General features: G+C 46.2%; 3 protein-coding genes across 3 annotated transcripts in view; 2 read left to right on the top strand and 1 right to left on the bottom strand.

Annotated features, from left to right (window-relative positions):
• Positions 1 to 5266: 5266 nt before the first annotated feature.
• rps14 (ribosomal protein S14) lies at positions 5267 to 8917 on the top strand. Its single transcript, XM_034140481.1, has 5 exons — positions 5267 to 5368; positions 6854 to 7005; positions 7271 to 7432; positions 8606 to 8682; positions 8810 to 8917. The coding sequence occupies exons 2-5, from the start codon at positions 6857 to 6859 to the stop codon at positions 8875 to 8877; spliced, it is 456 nt and encodes a 151-aa protein (XP_033996372.1). The 5' UTR covers positions 5267 to 5368; positions 6854 to 6856; the 3' UTR covers positions 8878 to 8917.
• A 9103-nt stretch (positions 8918 to 18020) lies between these two features.
• LOC117490705 (cullin-associated NEDD8-dissociated protein 1-like) lies at positions 18021 to 19338 on the top strand. The gene is made up of 2 exons (XM_034140487.1): positions 18021 to 18033; positions 19069 to 19338. The coding sequence occupies exon 2, from the start codon at positions 19084 to 19086 to the stop codon at positions 19330 to 19332; it is 249 nt and encodes an 82-aa protein (XP_033996378.1). The 5' UTR covers positions 18021 to 18033; positions 19069 to 19083; the 3' UTR covers positions 19333 to 19338.
• Positions 19339 to 19898: 560 nt separating this feature from the next.
• The window catches only part of chm (CHM Rab escort protein), a 15143-nt gene continuing 10475 nt past the window's right edge, over positions 19899 to 24566 (bottom strand). The window contains exons 15-17 of the mRNA XM_034140470.1: positions 21717 to 21815; positions 20834 to 20976; positions 19899 to 20342 (exon numbers count right to left, since the gene is read on the bottom strand). Coding sequence (XP_033996361.1) covers positions 20076 to 20342; positions 20834 to 20976; positions 21717 to 21815 — 509 coding nt within the window. The 3' untranslated portion in view covers positions 19899 to 20075. The remainder of the gene's footprint in view (positions 20343 to 20833; positions 20977 to 21716; positions 21816 to 24566) is intronic.

Below are 24566 nucleotides of genomic sequence, written 5' to 3'. Positions count from 1 at the left end.
TTTCTTCAGCTATTCGTGGAGCCAGTGGGGCCCAGAACTTAGAGGGCTACGCCAATACTCATAGAAGCTGGAGTTACAGTAGGTAACTTCAGTTCTATTTCGTATATGGCTTCGCCCTCTAAGGCTATCGCTATTGGGTTAAGGGCGAAGCAAGATGTAGTCTGCGCCCCACTGGGTCGCCCCGGTACAAGAAGCACAAACACAACTGCTCAGATAATAACCCATGCCTATTGCGCCATGCGAATGGCGCATCACAGTCCCTGGAATATATCATAACATGAATATTTACCATGAGAGGACGAAGGCTGGGAATAATACATACCCGTCCGCTGTGAGAAAGTAGAGACGAAGGTCACACTTTGCCCAGTGACAGAAGAGGGGGAATAGCAGCTCTCTGCGTGCAGACAGGCAGAAGAGCGCACAGCTGGGTCCCCAACATCACTCACTCTGACAAGACACTCAGCACAGGGTGTGTCAGAGAGGAATGGGAGACATCCCTCAAATAAAATTGAATAAATGAACAGGGAGAAGACCAAGAAGCAGCAGTGCAAATGTCTTCCACTGACATTCCTCCGTGCAAAGCCGTGGAGGAGGAAACATTCCTCTGGTGGAGTGCGCATTGATGTTCTCCGGGGGATCCACCCCAGCGGAGACATATGTGACACAGCTTCACACAGCCAGTGTGACAGCCGTTGTGCAGATAGAGACTGCCCTATCGAGCGCTCTCTATAATGCACAAACAGGCGCTGAGAACGGCGCAAGGCAGCCGTGCGCGCCACATAGCAGGACAGCTGAGATGAGACGTGGCTTCTTCCTCCGACCTGCTGAGGAGGGGGAAAGAAGCCAGCCAGGGTGATCACTCTTGACCTAAAAGAGTTTGTGATGACCTTAGCCTTAGGCATGAAGCCGGGTTAGCATAACGGCTGTCCTCCCTGGCGATTGAGGTAGGCTGCCGTGGCCTGTTGGCTGGGCGAATCAACACATGTTTGATTGTACAGCAACGGGGCGAAGTGCTGGAATACTTCCCAACCCGGAGAACAGCTCCAGCACATTTACCTCTGACGCACGGGGTCGGTGCGTGGGCGAATGAACCACCTCTGGAGACCCCTCCTGTGGGGGAGACCCCGGGGAATCCCCACGTGATCAGCTGACGTCATGCTGAGCAGCTGTATCACGGAGAGGGCTGTCACCACGCTGTGGGATGTGACACGCTGGATAGGGAGCTGTCAGTTCCTCCACTCGCTGCAGCGAGAGCCGCCCTCTGCTGGCTGAGTTTTATTCCACTCGCAGATAAATGAATATCTGGGGGGGAAGAGGACAGCTCTTCTTCAAATCCATTATGGAAACCAAGCTTTGACAGATGCGATACGAGATGTAACGTCTGTAAAGCGACTTCCTCCCTGGAGCGACCAGCAATTGCAGATTGTCCAGATAAAACCACACTCTCTCATCCATCCTCTGTGTAGTGGCTCCAGCCTTCTATACACTTGATGCGAGGAGCCAGGGAACATCCGAACGGCAGACGATTGTCTGGTCTGATATTTCCCTGAAAAGAGAAACGCAGGAATTTCCTGAGTTTCAGGATGATGATAGGCTACATGGAAGTATATGTGCTTCCAGTTTATGGAAGTGAACCAGTCGTCCTGATGAACACATTCCAGCACCTGTTTGATCGTCAGCATGGGAATACTGACAGATCAAGGATGGGTCTCACTCCCCCGTTGGAGAGGCTTCTCTGTGATATGCTGTAATGGTCGTCATGACCGTGCTCTGTATGAGGCATATCTGGGACAGAGGAATGCCGCGCGCTATGCAGTTTATAAACCAATAGGTTAAAACAGCAGGCTTCTGCAGCGAATGACCCACCTCTGGAGTCTCCTCCTGTGGGGGAGACCCATGGGGATCACCGCGTGACCAGCTGACGCCAATGCCGAGCAGCTGCGTCACGGAGAGGGCTGTGCGGGTTTAGACACGCCGGAGGAGATCTCGCTGCAGTTCCTCCACTCGCTGCCGCAAGAGCCGCGCTCTGCTGGCTGAGTTTAATTCCACTCCCAGATAAATGAATGTGAGAGGGGAGAGGGCAGCTCTTCTCCAAATTCATTATGAAACCCAGGCTTTGACAGACCCCTCTGCTGATCAGCCTGCTCATACATCTGTCCATCAGACACACGCGCTACCACTCTGAGAAACACTCTGAGAGCGGGCGCACATGCTCGAGATGTGTTGTGGTCGTCATGGCGACGAGCCACGTCAGAGCCCTCGCCGCCGCAGCCCGTGAGGCAAACCAAGGTGGGCCTGGAGCAAAAGGGCTGTGAGGGAGCCTCCACACGCTGCGTTTCACTCCGGCTCTCATCATGAGGCGTGTACACGCTCAGGGGATGAGTGGAGGTGTGTGCCGTGACGTCCACATGAGGCGTCATAACTGCGCTCATGGGCTTATTATGTGTGGAGGAGACGTATCTCGGACAGAGGAATGCCGCGAGCTCTGCGGTTCATTAACCGATAGGTTAAAACCAGCAGGCTTCTGCAGCGAGCCCTGCTGTCTACTAATCAACAGATTGGTGGCAGCTGGCTTAATTAGCGAACTCTGCAGTTTATTAACCGATAGATTAAAAACTGCAGCCTCTTACACAGAGTGGGGGGTGAAAAAACACTTGATACTGATGACTCAGACAAAAAGTTGGAAAATGAACTCTCCTTTTATTTTCCACACAACCCCAACACGTCAAAAACGTCTCTGCTGCTTCCTCGGAGGCTCTGGTGGAGCAGACCAAGAGCGGGAGTGCCTCGCTCCCCGTTGACCCACCGCTGGAAGACCCCTTTGTCTCTGGGGTGGCGGGGGAGCGGAGACGTGGGACGGAGCCCCTGCAGCCGCTGAAGGCCCTGACGCCGCGGCTGTGGGCGTCTCTCCGCCTGCCGCTGTGGCCGGGTCGGACGCTGCGGCCTGCTGCGGGCGTTGATGCCGCTGTGGCCGCCCAGCAGGCTGGAGCCAGCTGACGTGCTGGCGGATGTCATCCGCCTGTTCTGCAGCCGACTTCATGGACTCCACCATGGCGTGGAACTGGGGTCCGAACAGCCCGTCCGGGCTGATTGGAGCGTCCAGAAGCACCTTCCTGGCCGTCTCCGTAAGTGACGCCTGCTGCAGCCAGAGGTGGCGCTGAATCTGCGTCACCCACGCGGCGATCCTCGCCTGGGAGACAGCGACGGACGCGCACAGTGTGAGCGCCGTGCTGGCCGCCTTGCCGATCTCCTCCGCTTCATCAGCGGCCAAGGTGGTGGACCGCTCCACCAGCGTCACCACCGAGTTTGAGAGCAGCGCGATGTTGTTCGCCGACGCCGACGCCTGAAAGGCACACTGGTGCACCCGGTCGACCTGGCGGGCAACATACTGGTCCCTGGGGGAGGCCAACGTAGGGCGCCGTCCGGCGATCACGTTGGCCTGTCTCACCCCAAAAAACGCCGTCAGGCTCGGCTCCAAAGAAGGGGTGGCTGGGAAACCAGCATCTGTGAACCCCTCCACCTTGGTGAAGGGAACAAATGTGGCCACCGGAGCCTTCAGGGTCCTCGGGTTCGCCGCCGCCCCCTCCTGGTACCTCCTGATGGCGGGGAAGCGTGGCCAGACCGGGTCACTCCTGACCGTCTGCACCCGCGAAAAAACTCCGGTCATATCGTCCGGAGCACACCTCTCCTGAGCTGGGGGAACGGGGAGACCTCTGCAGGCGGCCGCCTTGCATATGATCTCCGGTAGTTCCCCTAGGATGCCACCTATCACCGCCGTGGTGACGGAGAAGGGGACCGCGTGCTTGTCCGCCAAGCCGGCACCCTGCTCCGACTCTGTCTCCCCCGTCTGGGGGAGAGGAGGGAGGGGAGAACCGTACGGTGAACCGTGGAGGGAGGCGGGGTAGGAGTCGTCCGACACCTGCCCGGCACTCGGCTCCAGGGTCATGAGGCCGCCGTCCACGGGCTCGAAAGCCTGGACGGGCCAATCGTCCTCCTCGGCCGCAGCAGCGAGAGCGTCCGCTCTTCGCTTCCTGTCGTCCGCGGGGAGACGGGCACAGTGTGTGCATGCGACCTGCTGGCTGAGAGCCGCGTATGCGTGCTCTGGCCCCAGGCAGGATTCGCACATCGTGTGCTGGTCGTAACCCATAATGTATCCAGAGCCACATGAGGGACAATCTCTCACACAATTGCTGCTCATGATTGCTCTGTTTAATGAAAGTGTCTCTTGTGCTTCAGTAACGGGGTGCTGAAGAAAAAGAGGGAGCAGATTGTCGGGCCTCCTTCCTATTTATACCGGAAGGGAGCCCGAGGGTGGGGCCCACCTTGCGGGCGGGCGTGGACTACAAGTGTTTCAGTGCTGCGCGGGTGCGCAGGGGGATTACCCAATAGCGATAGCCTTAGAGGGCGAAGCCATATACGAAATAGAACTGTGTTCACACGCTGTCTTCTGATTGGTCCGTGTATCTCTACTGCAGTAACTGTGTTCATTATACTCATTATACTTCATTAGATATATAAAGTATAGAATATATGAAACATATAAATAAATAGCCTGATATCGTATATATTATATACACAATATATATATTGAAAAGGTTCTTTAAATATTATAATAAATAAAAACAGGGTCCTGTTTAGACCACGTGGGAGCAGCTCTCCATCAGCTATAATCAATATATCTATATAAACACTCAATCCTATATATTATAAATACAGTACAACAATAATAATACAAAGATAAACACTATATTATATAATACAGCTAACATATGAACAGTGAATTATATATACACACGTTTTAAAGTCTAATAAATATGTATAAAAACACCAGGTGTGTTTCCGGCGGTGACCACTAGGGGGCAGCCTCTCTATCAGTTATAACAAAGACATGCAAATATTACACTCATTCAAACCCTGTCTTATATATTATACATGTCATATAATAATATAACACATGAATACACCCTATATTATATAATAGAGGTAAGATATGAACAGTGAATGATATATAAACACTATTACATCTATTATATACATGTATAAAAACACCAGGTGTACTTCCGGCGGAGACCACATGGGGCAGCCTCTCTCTTTATCAGTTACAAGTACTATAAAAGTATATCTATATAAACACTAAATCCTATAACTTATTAATACAACACAACCATAATTAATACACGAATAAACTATCTCATATAATACATGAAATATATATGAATATAAGCACTTTATTGAATAAACTCGATGTATTTCTGGGGGAGACCACGTGGGGGCAGCCTCTCTTTCCCGCGCTGCGAGGCCTCATCTTGGGCACCGGAAGCGGAAGTTCTTTCCTTTCTTGTTTCTGCTCCCAAAGAGACATACAGCGGTGAGTTTCTGTCTGCTTTAATCCGAGTAATATCTGCTGTTCAGGTAACCATCCGCCCTCCTGCCTGCCCGAGCCTCACCTGGCACCGTGTTGGACTGTGTTTGTGGAGGAATTGTGTTTCTGAGTTAAACTCTTGAGTCTCTTTTTATCCGTTTTTATCTCCGACTTTCTGAGAGAAGCGAGCCGAAGAAATTCAGCGCCATTTTGTGCCCGAGCCGCGGGAAGAAACCCGTTTACTGAGCTAAATATATAATAAATAACACGGTAAAGACGAACAAGAGGCTTATCGTGTCTTTAGAGAAGCTTGTAGAGTCTTTAAAGAGAGGAAGCAGGTGGAACAGCGCAGGTGAGGCTGGAGCTAACATGCTAACAGTAGCATCGTGTGTGCAACACACTCAGTTTAACCGTTTTTAATATGAAGAGTGATTAGAATGTGATTACATGATGACGTCACACTGTTTTATAGTCAGTGTTTTTAATCAGAAGGTTGTTAGCATGTGTTAGCTTAGCTGCAGGTTGACCACCATGTGAGCAGTCAGCACGCCTGCTTCCATTACCGGACAGATCTGTAGTTATTAAATCTGAGTAAAGACAGAACAACAGACTGACCCTCAGGTGAGGGGGGGGGTGCTGCAGAGACCAGTACCCATCACTGGGGACTGGATGAGTACTCTGTGTGTTCTCTACTCTTAATATTAATGTAGAGTTCCCTGTGAAGCATCTAGTGTTTCTATGAACTCTTTTATTTTGAAGTAAGTGCTATCTGCAGGGTTAGTGTCTCTTATTTTGAAATGAGCCATTAAGACAGTTAGTGTTCTGAGAGTTTAAGGTGAATGTTTCTATGAGCTTTTATTTTGAAGTAACTGCATATCTGGCAGGGTTGGTGTCTCTGGGGGCTTTTATTTTGAAATGAGACTTTTAGACGGTTAGTGCTGAGCTTAGTTAGAAGTTAGTGTTTCTGTGTTTACACTTGACCTGCTCTCAGACAGGAAGTGCTTAGTCTACAGACAGGAAGTACCTGCACAGCTGACTCAGTGTATAGGAAGCTAAAGTACTGCTGACACCTCTAGAGTGTTACCGGCTGAAAGGGATTCACTGCTTTTTGTTCAGATCGGGTCTGAAGTAGTAACTCAATCTGTGAGTAATGCTAACAGGTTGTATGGACTTTAACTCAGTGGTGGGTTTGAGCGCTAGCCAATAGGAGTGCAGTGTTGCAGCGTGATGTCACTGTTCCAGCAGTAGTGTGTGATGTATGTAAAGGTGTGTGATGTATGTAAAGGCGTGTGGTGCAGTACGTTGGTGTTGGGATCAGGGGAGCACAGGTTCAAACCCCACTGCAGTCAGCATGTCGTTGTGTCCCTGAGACACTTCACCCCAAAGTGCTCCTGTGGGGATTGCCCACAGTATTGAGTATAGAAGTCTCTTTGGATAAAAAGCGTCTAACATGTAATGTAATGTTTAAAGTTGTGTGTTCTCCTCCTGCAGAACATGGCTCCACGTAAAGGCAAGGAGAAGAAGGAGGAGCAGGTGATCAGCCTCGGCCCTCAGGTCGCTGAAGGAGAGAACGTGTTCGGGGTCTGCCACATCTTCGCCTCCTTCAACGACACCTTCGTGCACGTCACAGACCTCTCCGGAAAGTACGTATTGTTATATTAATATATCTATATAATCTGTTATCAGTAATTGGTCTCTGTTTCACCCTGTGCTCTGATTGGTCCTCTGACTCTCACCCTGTGCTCTGATTGGTCTCTAACTCTCACCCTGTGCTCTGATTGGTCTCTAACTCTCACCCTGTGCTCTGATTGGTCCTCTGACTCACCCTGTGCTCTGATTGGTCCTCTGACTCTCCCCCTGTGCTCTGATTGGTCTCTGACTCTCCCCCTGTGCTCTGATTGGCTACAGGGAGACGATCTGCCGTGTGACCGGTGGGATGAAGGTGAAAGCTGACAGAGACGAGTCCTCTCCGTACGCCGCCATGCTGGCAGCTCAGGATGTGGCTCAGCGCTGCAAAGAGCTGGGGATCACTGCTCTGCATATTAAACTGAGGGCAACTGGGGGCAACAGGTACACACATTAAAGGAAACCGATCATGCTATATTTAAATGATATATTGTAGGGCCATACCTATATAAGGTATATTTATACGTTTCTGTTTTCAAAATACCAAACAGATCATGCGTTTTAGCCATGCCTCATTTCGCTCTATGTGCTATTTGCTGTCTATGGGTCTGATTCTGCTGACCACGCCCCCCTGCAGGAGAGGGGAGCCGTGCTCTGATCAGCTGCTGGGCTGTCAGAAGAGGGGGAGAAAAAGAGATCTCCGTCCTCCGTGTTTTATTATATAGAGTCGTTATTCATTTGTTTTAAAGCTCAATAAATAACAAAGAAGACCTTTGACCGGAAGATTTAAACTTTAACGGACATCTTGACCAGCGAAAGAAACTGAAACTGCCGCACGGTCCCCTCGTTCCTTGGAAGAGGCGGAGAGGTGGGTGTTTGTCATCTGCTGGTGGACTAACCGGAGATAATTACAGTGCTTGCCTCGACGGGGAGGGATTGCATTGAATTAAAGCAGCGGGAGCAAACGCTTGCCTCAGGGAGGGAGAGAAAAAGCCACAGCGGAGAATAAACAGAAGGGTAACCATGGTAACTATGGGTGGGAAGTCTTCGCTGCTTTTGTGGCAGACTACAGCGCCACTTACAGGCCTGGCATATGTACTACAGCGTCTCCAGCGCTTTCGAACGGCAATGGCCGTGGCTGTCTCCTCCTGATTGGTGGAGTTGGCCCAATAGCCGTAGCGCCACCGTCCTGACGTCAGGACAGTGTTCAAATCTGGATCAGTTTTTATCAGATCCGTTGCAGCCCCTTTTTTAGAGATTTGGGTATGGAGAAAAATAGAGAGGGTTGTGTTTTCTGACACTGGGTGAGTTCCCTGGAACACCGGGGACACATATTCATGTATAAAAGACGTACAAAAGTGCATTTTGCATGATAGGTCCCCTTTAAGCAGAGCTACCGGGGGCAAGAGGTACACGCACTGTATCAGCAGCAGTGTGTGTGTCAGTGAGGGGTCTGCTCTCTGAGGGTCAGCTGACTCCTCAGACCCTGCTGTCTGTCACATGTTCTCCTGGTTAGCCACTGTTGGCAGTGTTAGCTGTTCCACGTGGCAGCACCGTGTGGAAGAGGAGCCGCTATAGCACGGAACTAAACCTGTTTCTAACTCTCTCTCTCCTCAGAACAAAGACCCCCGGCCCCGGAGCGCAGTCTGCTCTCAGAGCGCTGGCTCGGTCCGGCATGAAGATCGGACGCATCGGTGAGACACACACTGTCACACACACTGTCACACTGTCACACTGTCTCACTGTCACACAGTCACTGTCTCACACACTCTTTCTGAACTTTGACCCTGACCCCTCGTGTCTCCCTGTCCCTGTCCTCAGAGGATGTGACCCCCATCCCCTCAGACTCCACCCGGAGGAAGGGAGGTCGTCGCGGTCGCCGTCTGTAACTGCTGCCACGTTTTCTGACAATAAAGAGTTTAAAATCCATCTCAGTTTCTGGCTCTTTGTTTGATATTCAGACTCTCCTTCAGTGCCAAGTGTGTCTCTCTCTCTCCCTGTCTCTCTGTCCTGTCTCTCTGTCCGTCTCTCAGTCCTGTCTCTGTCCTGTCTCTCATGCCCCTTTCACACCAACGCAACTCCGGTTCAAGCTCCGTGCTAGAGCTTTTCTGGTTCAGAACCGGTTCTTCGGTTTAGCGCCGGCTCTTTTCACACCGCTCAGAGCCCGACTGGTGCTGCCGCTGCTGCGTCATGACGTCACAGTTTACGTCGCTGAGTTTCTCCCCAACGCCGGAGCTCACCTCACAATAACAACGGGCCGGGGACTGCGTTGCTTTTAATCATACGAAGCCAGATTAAATTAAATAACGACTTCTCCAACCTTATACTTTTCTCCAGAGTGCCGTGGTTCATTGTTTATTAATGTGTTTCAGCGGCATTTATCGACCGCTGCAGTGCTCTTCCACGAGTGTATTCTCCCGTTAGCTCCGGGTTAGCTCACACGGCTCTAAAGTATTCACTGTCTGACTGTCACACAAGCAGCTGATACATATCCCCAGTTCCCCTTAAGTGAATGTGTGTCAGTCTGAATTGACGCTGTTTGGCATCACAACGCTGTTATGAAAGTTTCTCTGGTATAACATGGGTGATGTTAGCATAGCAACCGAAGCTAAACTGACTACTTGCTAAGCCGTTTTCTACAGGCACTTTTTACCGACGTATTTTTCATTATGATTCTACTTGTGATAGTCGGACATGACAACCTGTGCAGCCCATGTATTGATTCCATCCGATAGCTGCTATAATAACAAACAAAACGTCTGCCTGCTCTCCACAATGATCAATAACAGCGAACGGATGGTCAAAGTAAGGTACAAATAAACAGAATCACACGAAGCCTGGTTAGTGTTGCCTGACTTTATAAAGTGTGTTTTTTTTAACAAGTGTGTGGTTGCGTTCTAGTCACTTTGCTCAGCACTACTGCTGGTTACAACTTTTATTTGCCGTACTCGCCTTAAGTGTTAGCTCAGGTTAATCTCGCCCCCCTCCGACGTAAGCGTGACGTATGCGGTTCTTGCTTCTAGACGGACAACTTTTTGGTGCTCGAAACGAACCGGATTCCGGAGCTTAGAGGCTGCTCCGCTGCGGTGTGAACAGGAAAACCCGGTGCTTTTCAAGCACCAGCACCGAACCGGCCCTGAAACACCGTTGGTGTGAAAGGGGTATCAGTCTGTCTCAGTCCTGTCTCTGTCTGTCTCTGTCCTGTCTCTCAGTCTGTCTCTGTCCTGTCTCTCAGTCTCTGTCCTGTCCTAACAGAAATATCTAAAAACATATTACTGCAGAGCAAGTGTGTTATTTAAGAAAGAGGTGTGTTTGTTTGTTCAGGGGCTATAAATATAATGATTTTTTTTATTTGAATGGGTTTTTTAAATTCAACAGTGTACTACAAAGATAATCAGGTTATGAATAAACCGTTCTAAATTGAAATAAATGTATTATTAAAATAATATTTAACTGTTATCAAAACGTAGTGCAACTGTAGAAGGTTGTCTCACTGCAAGAATCACTTTGAACATGTGTTTTTACAGTCAGTACGCAGAGACAAAGGGTCGCAGCTCTCACTGTTCAATCATATTTGCCTTAAATACATTGAAATGTGAAAGTTGAACAAAAAAGTGATGTTGCTTGGTAAAATGTAAGCTTTTGCTAAGAAAGTACACTCAACATCACTGATGTGTAGGTGATCTAGTATTTAGTCATGTTTAATGGCATGTGTATTTGAGTCATTACTTTATTTTTTTAAACCAATAACTTTATGCATTCTTTGTAAAGTATGAAGAAGGTGTACCTTGGAATCCGTGCTGAAGTTCTCTGTTAGGAGTCCAGATCTGTCTCTCCTCCTCTGGTCCAACCTGTCTGGATCACCTGAAGGACACTTTGAACAAACGGATGTAAAGTTACATGCGTGGCTTACAGACTTCTTTACATGCAAACAACTTTTTATCTTTTAAAAACAGGTCATAATCTTATTGTTATACTTAAGAAATGGCTGGATATCACAGTCCTTATACTGTATCAGTTTGAGTGTTATTGTGTAGGTCCTTTTTATTTTACTGTTACTTTGGATGATTTCTTCACGAGTCAGTCAAATTCATTAGTTTTCATATGTCATTCATATGTATCACACACGTAAGGGTAAGACACAAACCTATTTAACAAATGCAATGCAATGGATAAGCTTAATTTTCACTGAAGTCACAGATAACGTCATATCTAATATTTAAACAAATCATTTCCTAGTCACTAAAGCATTGACTACGCTATTCATGGTCCTTAAATGCAGGCATTAAGTTCCATGTTCCGTGCTACAGCCACGATAAGGCTGTTTCTCAAGTGGGATGATCACACAAAGAACAGAGGCATTGGTAATAATAAGAACAACTACGTTTGGGTGGTTCGTCGGATAGGCGGTTAGCTGCAAGAAATAACAGTTGAACAAACCACATTACAATATCTACGGGAGCGTTATTTCTGGACCATCTTGAAATGTGACGTTCATATTTTAAAGATACACACATTTTATTGTGAGGTTACGTTGACGTTAGCTAGTCTATTGTATGCTATAGCAGAGCATAGCGAATTTAAATGAACCTTAACAATGCATACCGGGGACGTGCACAGACACTTTGGGAGGCGGGTGCTCGAGGGAGAAAAAGGGCACTTCCCATAATCATTTATAAAAAAATGTTTTAAAACAAAAAGTTAAATATAGTTGCAAATCTCTGACTTACTGACCAGTTCATTGTAATACCCTCACACTCACGTAGTGTTTAATACTAAGCAGAACTAATAATTTTTCAGAAATAATGTCCCATGGAGGTCCACCGGAAGGGGAGGGACTTCGCCACTCTATATTATGTATAGAGTGGCGAAGTCCCTCCCACTTACTTCCGGGGTATGGGACCTTATTCCGGAAAAGTTATGCATTGAAGTCAATGGGGAGAGAAAACTTATCTTTCGATCCCGTTTGAATTGTGCCATGAATTACACATATGATGTTTGTCAATCTTAAAAAATCATTTCCATGTCAAAAAAGTCACAGTTTGTCGTAAAACTGTTGAAATATAGACTATGAAAAATACGTAACTAGAAAGACTACAAATCCCAGAGTCGCGTAAGTGATGTCACAATTGTTTACCTCCACCATTCAGATACCTAAGATCAGCGCAATATAGATATAATCTATCTATATGGCGCTGGCTAAGATAAGATAACTTTAACAAGATGCCTGTGTGCTTAGTACCAGGTTGTTATTATACCAGCAATGGGTCTTGCTCGTTCTTTTGCTTCCCGTCTGATGAAACGACCAGGAGTGGCTTGATCAAGTTAGCTACCTAGCTAGTAGCTAGCACGTTAGTTAGCATTACAGCCTTGTCATTTTTATTAGCCTTAACATGAAGTAACATTAAGTAACCCAAAATGTTAAACAGTAAGAGTAGTAGTCATATTTCGTGAACCCTTTGAATAGTACTGTCACCGGTGTGATCATTCTATAATACACCATTTAATTCCGGGGGAGAAATGCTAACGTTAGCATCGGCGATCTTTTCTACTTCCTGCTATCTGCACAAATGGTTGACATTAAACATTAAAACGACCAGGCAGTTCAGAGAGAATCAAAGGAAGGCAGGCAGGCAGCTTTGCATGACATTCTTCAGGACGTGTTTCATTGTGGTGATAGTCAATCGTTTGTTGACAAGACAGTAGTGACGGCCATCTTGGTGATGTGTGTTGTTGACCAGAGATGTAGTTCATTTAGCGTTTCACACAAACAAATGTGTTACTTCACAGTTTTACGACACATTTTTTTTTTTTTTTACTTGCAAAATTATCTTTTAAATTGACAAACATCATATGTGTAATTCGTGGCACAATTCAAACGGGATCGAAAGATAATCTTTCTCTCTCCATTGACTTCAATGCATAACTTTTCCGAAATAAGGTCCCATGGGGCTCAACCGGAAGGGGAGGGACTTCGCCACTCTATAGAGTGGCGAAGTCCCCTCCCCTTCCGGTGGACCTCCATGGGAAATAAGGTCCCATGGAGGTCCACCGGGGCCCTTTCTCATGTCATCAAATGTCCCTCCTCGACTCCTCGGTCCTCCGGTAGTGACCCGGAAATGAATTTTAGCGCGCCATGTTGAAGGACATCTCATTTCTCGAAATGCACATCGAGGACCGAGCATCGAGCGTCGAGGAGGCTCTCTGGAGGAGCTATAACCGAGGATACACTGATGGGTCCTCCACGGCTCCTCCGTGGATGCATTTCCGGCAACAGTGATGTTTCAAAGAGTCGAGACGCACGGCCGGACTTATCTCAGCCAATGACAGCTCTGCATGCATCCCCTGGATATTATTTTATTAACTGCTTTCATCGCGACGCGATGTTTACAGTGAGAACAGCTGTGAGGTCCGTGCAGGAAAGCAGAGGCAGTGTGTATAATATATATCATATCACTCAGTATAACAGGCCTACTCTCTTTATTTGCTTTAGTTTAGTAGATATCTACAAACAAAGTCGATATTTTTCTAAAACCATTTAGTGCTTCACATAATAAAATACACAACGGCTGTAGCCTGATTATATGCTTTAGGAGCTGTAGGTGCGTGTGTGTGGTACAGTGTGTGCGTAGATGCAGCGGACAGACAGGTCTCAGTTGGTTTGGTCATTTATTTCCCTCATTGTAGCGACCAGAGAGGGGGGGGGATATATCCAGTCTCTGATAGTGTTACGTTATTATGAGAGTGCTCTGTTTGATTCTGAAATTGTATATAGCCTATTTATATAAATATATACATATATGTGTGTGTGTGTCTGTGTGTATGTCCGCATCTGTAGCCTGTTATTGTCTCATTATACCGCACTGTGAATGAATTAAAAGTAAATATATAAGTCGTCATGAACACATCTGTCCATCAGACAGAGGGCTGCTGTGCCTCCTGTCATCATTAATGGACGTCTCTTTAAAATGACCGCTCAGAGGAGAGGAGTTCTCATTTCTCTAACCGCCTGCTGCTTCCCCTCCTCACTCCTCGGTTCCCCTCCTCGGCTCCTCCACTAGCATCTCCTGTGGGCGGGACTAGAGGCTGCTCCGCTGCGGTGTGAACAGGAAAACCAGAGCACCTTTGAGTTCTTTGTAACCAAATCTCTCTCAGAGGGGCGTGGGGAGGGGCTCCTTATTTTCATCTAAAGTAACAGACAGAGAATCAGCACTTTGGAAACAGGGCTGAAACAGAGGGGATTATGGGTAATGCTGCAATGATCTGTTTGTTGTTTGGAGCCAATCAGAGACAGGCTCTGGATATATCTGAGACCTGTAATATATTGATGAGAAACAGTATAATAGGACCTTTAACGTTTTTTACATAGATATGAGCCTTTTTAAAGGAGCACAATGCTGTTCTAATTTCTTATACGATCACAGGTGTATTTGAAAAACATAGGCTTTTTAGTGTGAATTTCCTTGCAGACAAAAGAATATATTTAATGATTGACACTGTGGACTACATTGCTTTTCCCCCCACTGTTTTATTTACGGTCAGAATTGAGTTCAATTTAGTTCACTTGAAATAAAGTGTGAGCAACACTTTGAAATGTGTGGGTGGAGCGTGCGTCTGATTAACACCTGTGCCACGTCAACAGGGATCGGCTTCTTGACTCACACGTTAAAGCTCTGGAGGCGCTGATTTCTTTGCCTTCCTTGGCCGATTTATTTACTTCCATATATTTAAACAAACAAAATGATCAGTGTAACGTTAAAGACTGTTCCGATTCCCCGTTCATTGCTGGAGACGATTTCCACATCACGCTCAGTCCCACCCCTTCCTTATATAACAGGTGTGGCACTAAATCAAATTTTCCTCAGAATAATTAATTCAGTACTAATACATAAATGGAAAGAATATATTAAGATCTAAATTAATAAGAAAAGAATACACTCATTGTCAACACAGAGAATGGCTCTAACATTCATATAATGATATAAAACACTCACATGACTCTAGCTTTGAATCATCATGCAGAATCTGCTGGTTTGTTTTCCCATCATCGTAACATCTTTATCTTTTTACCAACGCAGGAAACGAGGGCAGTGTGCAGAAGTTTTATAAAAGATATATCAGAGTGACACATTGATCTGCATCACAAGTACGAACCTTTAACTGATTATGAAAAAGTGTTTGACTTGTTAACTTTTTAACATGTGACATTTTAAAACAGCCCCCATTTAATTTGAAAATTAAAACAACATATTTCTGAAAGGGTTTTAAGATTGGAGTAAAAATAAACTTGAACATAGTGCTTTTGTTTCCTGCTGATGGGTATTTTTACCCAAAGAATAATAAAAGAATCATGTGATGCCTGTGGGTCCATCAGTGGAGAGGGTGTGGCTGTCCTGTCTGTGCTGCATTGATTGCACTGATTGCAGTAACTCAGGGCACCTGGGTCTGGTGCCCTATTTAAAGCCTCTCTGCTCCTCCCTGTGCTCTCTCTGATTTTCCCTACAGGCCTCCGGTTTTGTTGAGTATATGCTGTTGTTACTTTAGTTGCTTTACTTTGTGCACCTCAACACCCTCACACATACACGTCCATGCAACCCTCACCCTGCACGTCCATGCAACCCTCACCCTGCACATCCATGCAACCCTCACCCTGCACGTCCATGCAACCCTCACCCTGCACGTCCATGCAACCCTCACCCTGCACGTCCATGCAACCCTCACCCTGCATTTACACTACTGATATCACTGACGTCCACACCTCATGCTTTACTTATTGTTGCACTTCATTTGATTTGGCTAATTTGAATTGTTTGGTTAAATTGGTGTGTCTCCTCTTTGGTGTGTAATAATAATAATAATAATAATGGGTTCCATTTATAAAGCACTTCATATTCGAATTCAAATCCCGAAGTGCTACAAGCAGTGAGCATGAACAGTATAAATAGACATGACACAACACGGTAGAATTAATAAAAAACAATAAAAAATAAATAAAAAATAAATAAAAGGGTGGTAAAAAGGTCTAGGCAAAGGCTCTTTTGAAGAGATGGGTTTTGAGGCCTTTTTTAAAAGCCTCCACGGTCTGTGGTGCTCTCATGTGGTCGGGGGGAGCGTTCCACAGACTGGGAGCAGCCGAGCAGAAGGCCCGGTCTCCCATAGTACGGAGCTTAGTCCTGGGGGGTCTGAGGAGGTTGGAGTTGCTGGAGCGGGTGGTCCGCAAGGAGGTATGGGGGGTGAGGAGTTCCTTGAGGTAGGGAGGGGCAGTTCCATGGATGCACTGGTGGGTGAGGACGGAGACCTTGAATTCGAGCCTCAGTTCCACGGGTAGCCAGTGTAGTGCTTTAAGGATGGGGGTGATGTGGTCATATTTGCGCACCCTCATCAGGATCCTAGCAGCGCTGTTCTGGATGTTCTGGAGCTTCTGGATGCTTTTGTTAGGGATCCCGATGAGGAGTGCGTTGCAGTAGTCCAGCCTGGAGGAGACAAAGGCGTGGACTAGCTTTTCGGCGTCAGACAGAGTGAGTGTGGGGCGGAGTTTGGCGATGTTCCTGAGGTGATAAAAGGAGTTCTTGCACAGCTGTTTAATGTGAGCCTCAAAGGTCAGATGGGCGTCCATTTTAACACCCAGGTTGGTGACTATTGAGGAGAGGGTAATGTCCTGGCCAGAGAAGGTGATGGTGGATGACCGAACCTGGTGTGGGGTGCCAACTATGTGGGGTGTGTCTCCTCTTTGGTGTGGCCTTTTGAGCCGGGTCGTAACATCTTTATTATATGCTTTATTTAACGCTACACTTTCATTCTGGTTTATTCTCAACATCCTAATTCATGTTGATCAATAATAAAGCACTTTAAAATAAAGTTTGATTTATGTATTTATTGAAGGGGATAAAAAAACTATAAAATAGACTTGTTTGGTTATTGAATACAATATAAATACATATTACAAATATACACAATATAATTATTATTTAAATGTTTTCGTTGCCAGATCTGTGTGTGTGTGTGTGTGTGTGTGTGTGTGTGTGTGTGTGTGTGTGTGTGTGTGTCACCTCCCAGCTGATCGGAGCGATGGGGAAACAGGAAGGCGTCTCCGGTCAGTTCGAGGCTCTGGACATCCTGTCAGACATGTTGGGAAGGTAACTGGACATCCTGTCAGACATGTTGGGAAGGTAACTGGACATCCTGTCAGACATGTTGGGAAGGTAACTGGACATCCTGTCAGACATGTTGGGAAGGTAACTGGACATCCTGTCAGACATGTTGGGAAGGGAACTGGACATCCTGTCAGACATGTTGGGAAGGGAACTGGACATCCTGTCAGACATGTTGGGAAGGGAACTGGACATCCTGTCAGACATGTTGGGAAGGGAACTGGACATCCTGTCAGACATGTTGGGAAGGGAACTGGACATCCTGTCAGACATGTTGGGAAGGGAACTGGAGGAAGTTCTTAAGAGAAAATGATTCATGGAGAAAGTTTGTCTTTTGTTATATTTAATAAAGTAATAAAGAAAGTCAAAATAAAAGTGAAACCGATCCCAAATGTTGGAACAGAGCTACGTCATCCTCAGAGGATAGAGAAGTTCAGAACACAGCTTACAGGCACATTATATAGTAGAGAGAAAATCCAACTGGTCCCCCTCGCCCTTAACCAATTGCATATTCCCCTTTTACATTTCCCTTTGCCTCCTGAGATGTAAACCCTTAACATATGTCTCTGTTAAACACATACAAGACTAAACATACAATTTAACAGAGTAAAAGGCAACCAGAGTAGAAGTCTATATGTTTGAAATGATGATATGATAGTTTGACACGACAGTAACCACAAAACATTATAACACATTTCAAGCAGCTTTGGTTAAGATCGAAATGTCTCTTATAATTAGCTCATTTAAATTGTTCAATTGTTAATATATGATGAATGTTCACATTATACTGAACTCCAGCATTCTCTTTGTGTTAATTGACTAATTCATTATTAATTTTGTTTGAATGATGTGTCTTTCACAGGCTGAGCGGTGCTCTCCAGTCTGCTCCCTCAGGTAACACATAGATGACTAAAGACAAGAGGGAATATGATATCAAATGATATATGATCAAATCAGAATATTAGTAGCAATAATAGTTTTTTTGATAATATTATTATATGTTATTTTATTGTATTTATTTGTATCAATCATAGTTAATTAAGTTATATTAGAATGAAATGAAAACCTAGCCATGCAATAAAGTCATTAGGATAAGGAAAAAAGTCAAAGTCAACTTTATTGTCAATCTTCCAGTTTGTGTGTACAGACCTTTATATATACAGTCTATGGTACAGACCTTTATATATACAGTCTATGGTACAGACGGAGAGATCGAAATACCATCTCCCACAATACAGAATACTATAACAAAGATATATAAAAATATGTATAAAATATGTATATCCTATATATACACAATCAACAGACACATTTATACATATGCACACATTAAAGGTGGGGTAGGTAAGTTTGAGAAACCGGCTCGAGATACACTTTTTGTTATATTCCATGGAATGCTCTTAACATCCCGATAGCAATGAATATCTTAAGTGCTTTGACAAAAAATCCATTAAAAAATGTCATCAGTGGAAGCCGTAGTACTGTAAAAAGTACGACCAATCATTTTAGCCGGCCCGGCTAAAGTAACTGGATGGCCTACCTGCCTGTCAGCCTTCCATCTGTGCACAAACTTATCTCGTGCCCTCATTGGTCAAGTGCGCGTTCGTGTGTGTTGGAGGAGGGGCTCTATAAGGAAGTGGCAGATTTCTTCCAGCTGTGTATTTTCAAATTCTAGCGATCTCGAGCCGGTTTCTCCAAAATTACCTACCCCACCTTTAAGATAAAAGCACAACAATCAATATATACAAAATAACAGTCACTTCAATATCTTTGGGAATGTACAAAAACAAAGTTTAGTATCTGAAAACAAAGAGTAAGCATCTCAAAATAGGGATGTTTTAATGAACTGCCTACCCACGTTGCATATTGGTTGTGAGTTAAAATAGACACCCTTCAGATAAACCTAATATCCATCCATCCCTCCGTCAGCTGACCAGCTCCAGGATGGCGGTGAGGAAGCGCTCCATCTTGGCTCTGGGTCACCTGGTTCCCTGCTGTAGACCCGCCCTCTTCTCCCAGCTGACTGAACACCTGACCAATGAGCTCGCAAAGGCCCCGCCCGTTTCCATGGCGAGGACGTACATCCAGTGCCTAGCAACCGTCAGTCGTCAGGGCGGCCATCGAGTCGGTGAGATCTGCTGCCACGCTCACGTGATACTAGATTTAAGGACAACACATTGGTTTCCTGACTGAGGAAGGCCATTTCTGCACGTAGAGTAACAAAATAAAATGAAAACATTTAGATTGTTTGCCTTGTGATGAAAGACAAAGAGAATATTCTGGTCATTTCAATTAGAAAAGTTTCAACAATGAGTTATTATCTCAAAATAATGACATGGTATCTTGGTAATGATGAAATACCTCAAACCTTATGACACAGTATCTTAAAATAGTGACTTAATATCTAAGAAATAATTACTTAGTATCTTAAAATGAATGAGTTAATATGCTAAAATAATGATTAGATATCTAAAAATAATTCTTTAGTATCATCTTTTTTCCACCGTACCTTTTGGATATCAGTTTCCATCTCGATTACTAACATACTTTTATTTTGAAAAGATCTTAATTTTGACATTTTCATTCTCAATTTACGACAAAAGAACACATCTAGAAACTCATAAGCTTTGGTGTGTGTGTGTGTGTGTGTGTGTGTGTATGTGCGTGTGCGTGTATGTGTTCGTGTGTGTGCGTGTGTGTGTGTGTGTGTGCGCGCGCGTGCGTGCGTGCGTGTGTGTGTAATAATCAGACAGTCTGGATCAAAGTGAAGTTTCTTTAATGTTTCCACAGAATTTAAATAAAGACACAAAGCAGAAACAAATGATAGAAAAAAATATAAAGATTTAAAACAACAAGCGAAGGCAACGTTACCCACAATGCACTGCGGGAGGACTGTAGGTGCACTTCAATATCTCTTCATGTATTTACTGAATTATTTACTCCTCAGATACTGCTTGTCTCTCCTCCTCCTCTTCTCCGGGGGACGTTTTGTCTCCGTCAGTATTCACGGTGTCTCCTGTGTTCACGGTGTCTCCTGTGTTCACGGTCTCTCCTGTGTTCACGGTGTCTCCAGTGTCTCCGTCTGTGTCTCCGGTGTCTCTGTCTGTGTCTCCGGTGTCTCCGTCGTAGATGATGTCCTCGGGGTTGGGAGCTGGAGGACAGAACTCCTCTTCAGGGAGAATCTTCTGGAAGATGGACTCAGCCTGAACAGAGAGAGAGACTTCAATCAACTTTATCTGTTCAACCAATGAGCTCCACCTTCCTCAAGTAAGCCCCGCCTCCCATCATTAAGCTCAACCTTCCTCAAGTAAGCCCCACCTCCCATCATGAAGCCCCGCCTTCCATTATTAAGCTCCACCTTCCATCATGAAGCCCCGCCTTCCATCATTAAGCCCCAACTCCTATCATAAATCTCACCTGTCTGTCTCTCACCTGTCTGTCTCTCTCACCTGTCCCCCCTCTCACCTGTCTGTCTCACCTGTCTGCCCTCTCTCACCTGTCCCCCTTCTCACCTGTCTGTCTCACCTGTCTGTCTCTCTCACCTGTCCCCCCTCTCACCTGTCTGTCTCTCTGTCTGTCTCACCTGTCTCTCTCTCACCTGTACCCCCTCAGACCTGTCCCCCCCTCACCTGTCCCCCCTCCCGCCTGTCCCCCCCCCCTCACCTGTCCCCCCCCTCACCTGTCCCCCCCTCACCTGTCTCACAGCGTGCTCGTGTCCCAGCTCAGAATCAGGTCCTGAGCTCAGGTGAACGTTCTCTGGGAGGTCGTGACCTTCAGCCTCCACACCTGAGCCGTCGGCCATGTTGAAGAAGAGACACCAGAGGACAGAGGGGCCGTCTGGGGGACAGGTGAGAGGGGGGGGGGCAGGTGAGAGGACAGGTGAGAGGTGGGAGGACAGGTGAAAATATAACAATAAAATACAATTCTAAACCAAATGAAGACAAAACGTTGAAATGATATTATTAAATATGAATAATAATGTAGATTCCTCAGGAGCTCGTTAGCTCTCCTCCTCCATCACCTGAGACTCACCTGCACCATCCATCCTGAGGGAGGGGGGGGGGGGGGTGAGTGAGTGTGTGTGTGTGAGTGAGTGAGTGGTGTTGTGTGTGTGTGTGTTGTTGTGTGTTGTGTAGGTGTTATGTGTGGTGTGTGTATGTGTGCGAGTGTGTCTGTGTTGCGTGTGTGGAGTGCAGTGCGTGAGTGAGCGTACTGTGTGTGTGTCTGTGGTGCTGTGTGTATGTGTGAGTGTGTTTTTGTGTGTGTGAGGTAGAGCAGTGTGTGTGAGTCGGGTAGTGTGAGTAGGTGAGTGAGTGCATGGCAGTGTGTGTGTGTGTGTGTACGTGTGAGTGTGAGTGTGTGTATGTGTGTGTGTGGTGTGTTGTGTGTGGTGTGTGTGGTGTGTGTGTGTGTGTGTGGTGTGTGTGTGTGTCGTGTGTGTGTGTTTGTGAGTAGTGTGTGTGTGTGTGAAGTGTGGTCCTGCAGGGTTGTTTAACCAGCCGGGTGTGATGATATGAGAGAGACCTGGAAGGTCAGAGAGGAGACACTTTAACATGGAGTGTGTGTGTGTGTGTTACCGTGGTCAGGTGACTCTGGCGTGCGGAACATGCTGGTAACCAGGGGCGACAGGTCCTGGTGGGCGGAGCCGACTGACGGACAGGTGAGGTGGACCAGGTCTGCAGGTGAGGATGAAACATTCAGTGGTTAACGAGCCTGTTTCTGTTTCGGCCAATCAGCTCGTCCTGAACATCCTGCTTTATTTTGAAATGTAGACTTTAACGTGTGTGTGTGTGTGTGTGTGTGTGTGTGTGTGTGTGTGAGTGTGTGTGTGTGTGTGTGTGTGAGTGTGTGTTTGATCGATGATGTTTTGTTTTGAAGGCGTTCAGGCCCACTGACTCAGTAACCAATCACACACTGCAGCATCACCAGAGAAGATGAGACACACAGATCAGTGTTAGGTTCTCCTGCCAGTCACCCTGCTTTACTTTACATACTTAATAAAGTTACAAAGGAACTACAGCACGGTCACATACCTCACCTCCGCTAAGCTAAAGGAGGCTAATGTTGGGCTATAAAGGAACACTACGGCGACGGTCACATGACCTCACCACCGCTAAGCTAAAGGTGGCTAATGGTTGGGCTATAAAGGAACTACGGCACGGTCACATGACCTCACCTCCGCTAAGCTAAAGGAGGCTAATGTTGGGCTATAAAGGAACTACGGCACGGTCACATGACTTCACCAACCGCTAAGCTAAAGGAGGCTAATGTTGGGCTATAAAGGAACTACGGCACGGTCACATGACCTCACCACCGCTAAGCTAAAGGAGGCTAATGTTGGGCTATAAAGGAACTACGGCACGGTCACATGACCTCACCTACCGCTAAGCTAAAGGAGGCTAATGTTGGGCTATAAAGGAACTACGGCACGGTCACATGACCTCACCACCGCTAAGCTAAAGGAGGCTATGTTGGGCTATAAGGAACTACGGCACGGTCACATGACCTCACCACCGCTAAGCTAAAGGTGGCTAATGTTGGGCTATAAAGGAACTACGGCACGTCACATGACCTCACCCACCGCTAAGCTAAAGGTGGCTAATGTTGGGCTATAAAGGAACTACGGCACGGTCACATGACCTCACCACCGCTAAGCTAAAGGTGGCTAATGTTGGGCTATAAAGGAACTACGGCACGGTCACATGACCTCACCACCGCTAAGCTAAAGGAGGCTAATGTTGGGCTATAAAGGAACTACGGCACGGTCACATGACCTCACCACCGCTAAGCTAAAGGAGGCTAATGTTGGGCTATAAACAGGGGTGCACATAACTTTTTTAGTGAGTTACTCAGATGAGTACCAAGAGACAGCGTTTGGTACTCACCCCACACGAAGCGTGGTCCTCCTCAGTGTCTCCTTCACTGTCCTCAATTTACACTTCTTGCATGCTAGATGATGAAGATGATGAAGATGCACCTCCCTGTCTCTTTTTAAGCCTCCGATTTGCTTTCTCCAAAACTTGTTGCCAAAACTGTGAAGTCCTTGCATTTCCTGAGGCCAAGTTGAAGGATCAAATACTAAGAAATGATCACATGACTTGAAGTCATATCTGATTTCAAATGTGGGAAGTAACAAAGCACACTTATTTACTCAAGTACAATTTTGAGATACTTGTAGTTGACTTGAGTATTTCTATTTTATGCTACTTTGTACTTCTACTTTTACTCCACTACATGTATTTAATACCTTTAGTTACTTTACAGATGTGGATGAATGATGTGAAATCTAATCAAGTGTTAAATCAGACTTTAGTTCCACCTGGAGTAAATCCACAAGCTACCCTGCAGTATACAAAGTCATTCAAACTAGCTGCTCCTTTACCAGCTTTGAGAACACTTTCATGATCAATCATTATAAAACATATCATATATATTATTCTGAAATGGACCAATCTGCACAATGACTACTTTTACTGTCTCTACTTTCACTATATTTTGATAATACTTTTCTAATTTTACTTGAGTAACATTTTGAATGCAGGACTTTTACTGTAACAGAGTATTCCTACACAAGATCTGAGTACTTCTTCCACCTCTGTCTGATTTCAAACTCTTCCATAACACCCTGAGTAAGTTTGCAGCTGTGTGTTTCACTCCACTTTGGTGTAAATAAACTGCAGCAGCTTGACCACAGAGCGTGAACGTTGTGATCAGATGATTTTGCGCAGTTCTCCAGTGTGTGCGCGGGGCACAGAATGTGCACAGGGGAGTCTCCCACCGCAGCCAGTTGGCGGACTTTTGGCACAATTCTGTTGTTTATACCGACGTTAACCCTGTCTGTGCACACGGCGACCAACTCTGTCGTCCAGTGATCTAAGCCTCTGCCTCCTGGAAAGCTTCACAGGTCCGTCGGTTATGTCCTGCGCGGCTCACCCAGCTCCAGTTCAATCAGTCATAGAAAGATTTTTTGCAGGGAGCGAAACGGCAACGTAGCTGCTTAATGTCTTTGGGTTTTTTGACATGCCTAGTAGTTTACTCCATTGAGTGTTGACAAGAAACACGTGTAGACGAAATATGTGTTTTGTTTTGATGTTTTGAGGTACGCAAAGGCGCGTAGTGACACAAGTGACGTTACGCAATTCAGATTTGTGCCGCGCATGCGTACCTGCGTACCAGTTATGTGCACCCCTGGCTATAAAGGAACTACGGCACGGTCACATGACCTCACCACCGCTAAGCTAAAGGTGGCTAATGTTGGGCTATAAAGGAACTACGGCACGGTCACATGACCTCACCACCGCTAAGCTAAAGGAGGCTAATGTTGGGCTATAAAGGAACTACGGCACGGTCACATGACTTCACCACCGCTAAGCTAAAGGTGGCTAATGTTGGGCTATAAAGGAACTACGGCACGGTCACATGACCTC

Source organism: Trematomus bernacchii, unplaced genomic scaffold, assembly GCF_902827165.1.
Source record: "Trematomus bernacchii unplaced genomic scaffold, fTreBer1.1, whole genome shotgun sequence".
Classification (NCBI taxonomy): Eukaryota; Metazoa; Chordata; class Actinopteri; order Perciformes; family Nototheniidae; genus Trematomus; species Trematomus bernacchii.
Note: the sequence above shows the minus strand (reverse complement) of the source record. Positions and strands in the feature narration are given on the sequence as shown.

Bases quoted from the DNA above. Each gene is read 5' to 3' on its own strand.
- LOC117490705 (XM_034140487.1), top strand. From the start codon at position 19,084: ATGGCGGTGAGGAAGCGCTCCATCTTGGCTCTGGGTCACCTGGTTCCC.
- rps14 (XM_034140481.1), top strand. From the start codon at position 6,857: ATGGCTCCACGTAAAGGCAAGGAGAAGAAGGAGGAGCAGGTGATCAGC. The intron at 7,006-7,270 runs GTACGTATTGTT...GATTGGCTACAG, and splicing joins GTCACAGACCTCTCCGGAAA to GGAGACGATCTGCCGTGTGA. The intron at 8,683-8,809 runs GTGAGACACACA...CCCTGTCCTCAG, and splicing joins CATGAAGATCGGACGCATCG to AGGATGTGACCCCCATCCCC.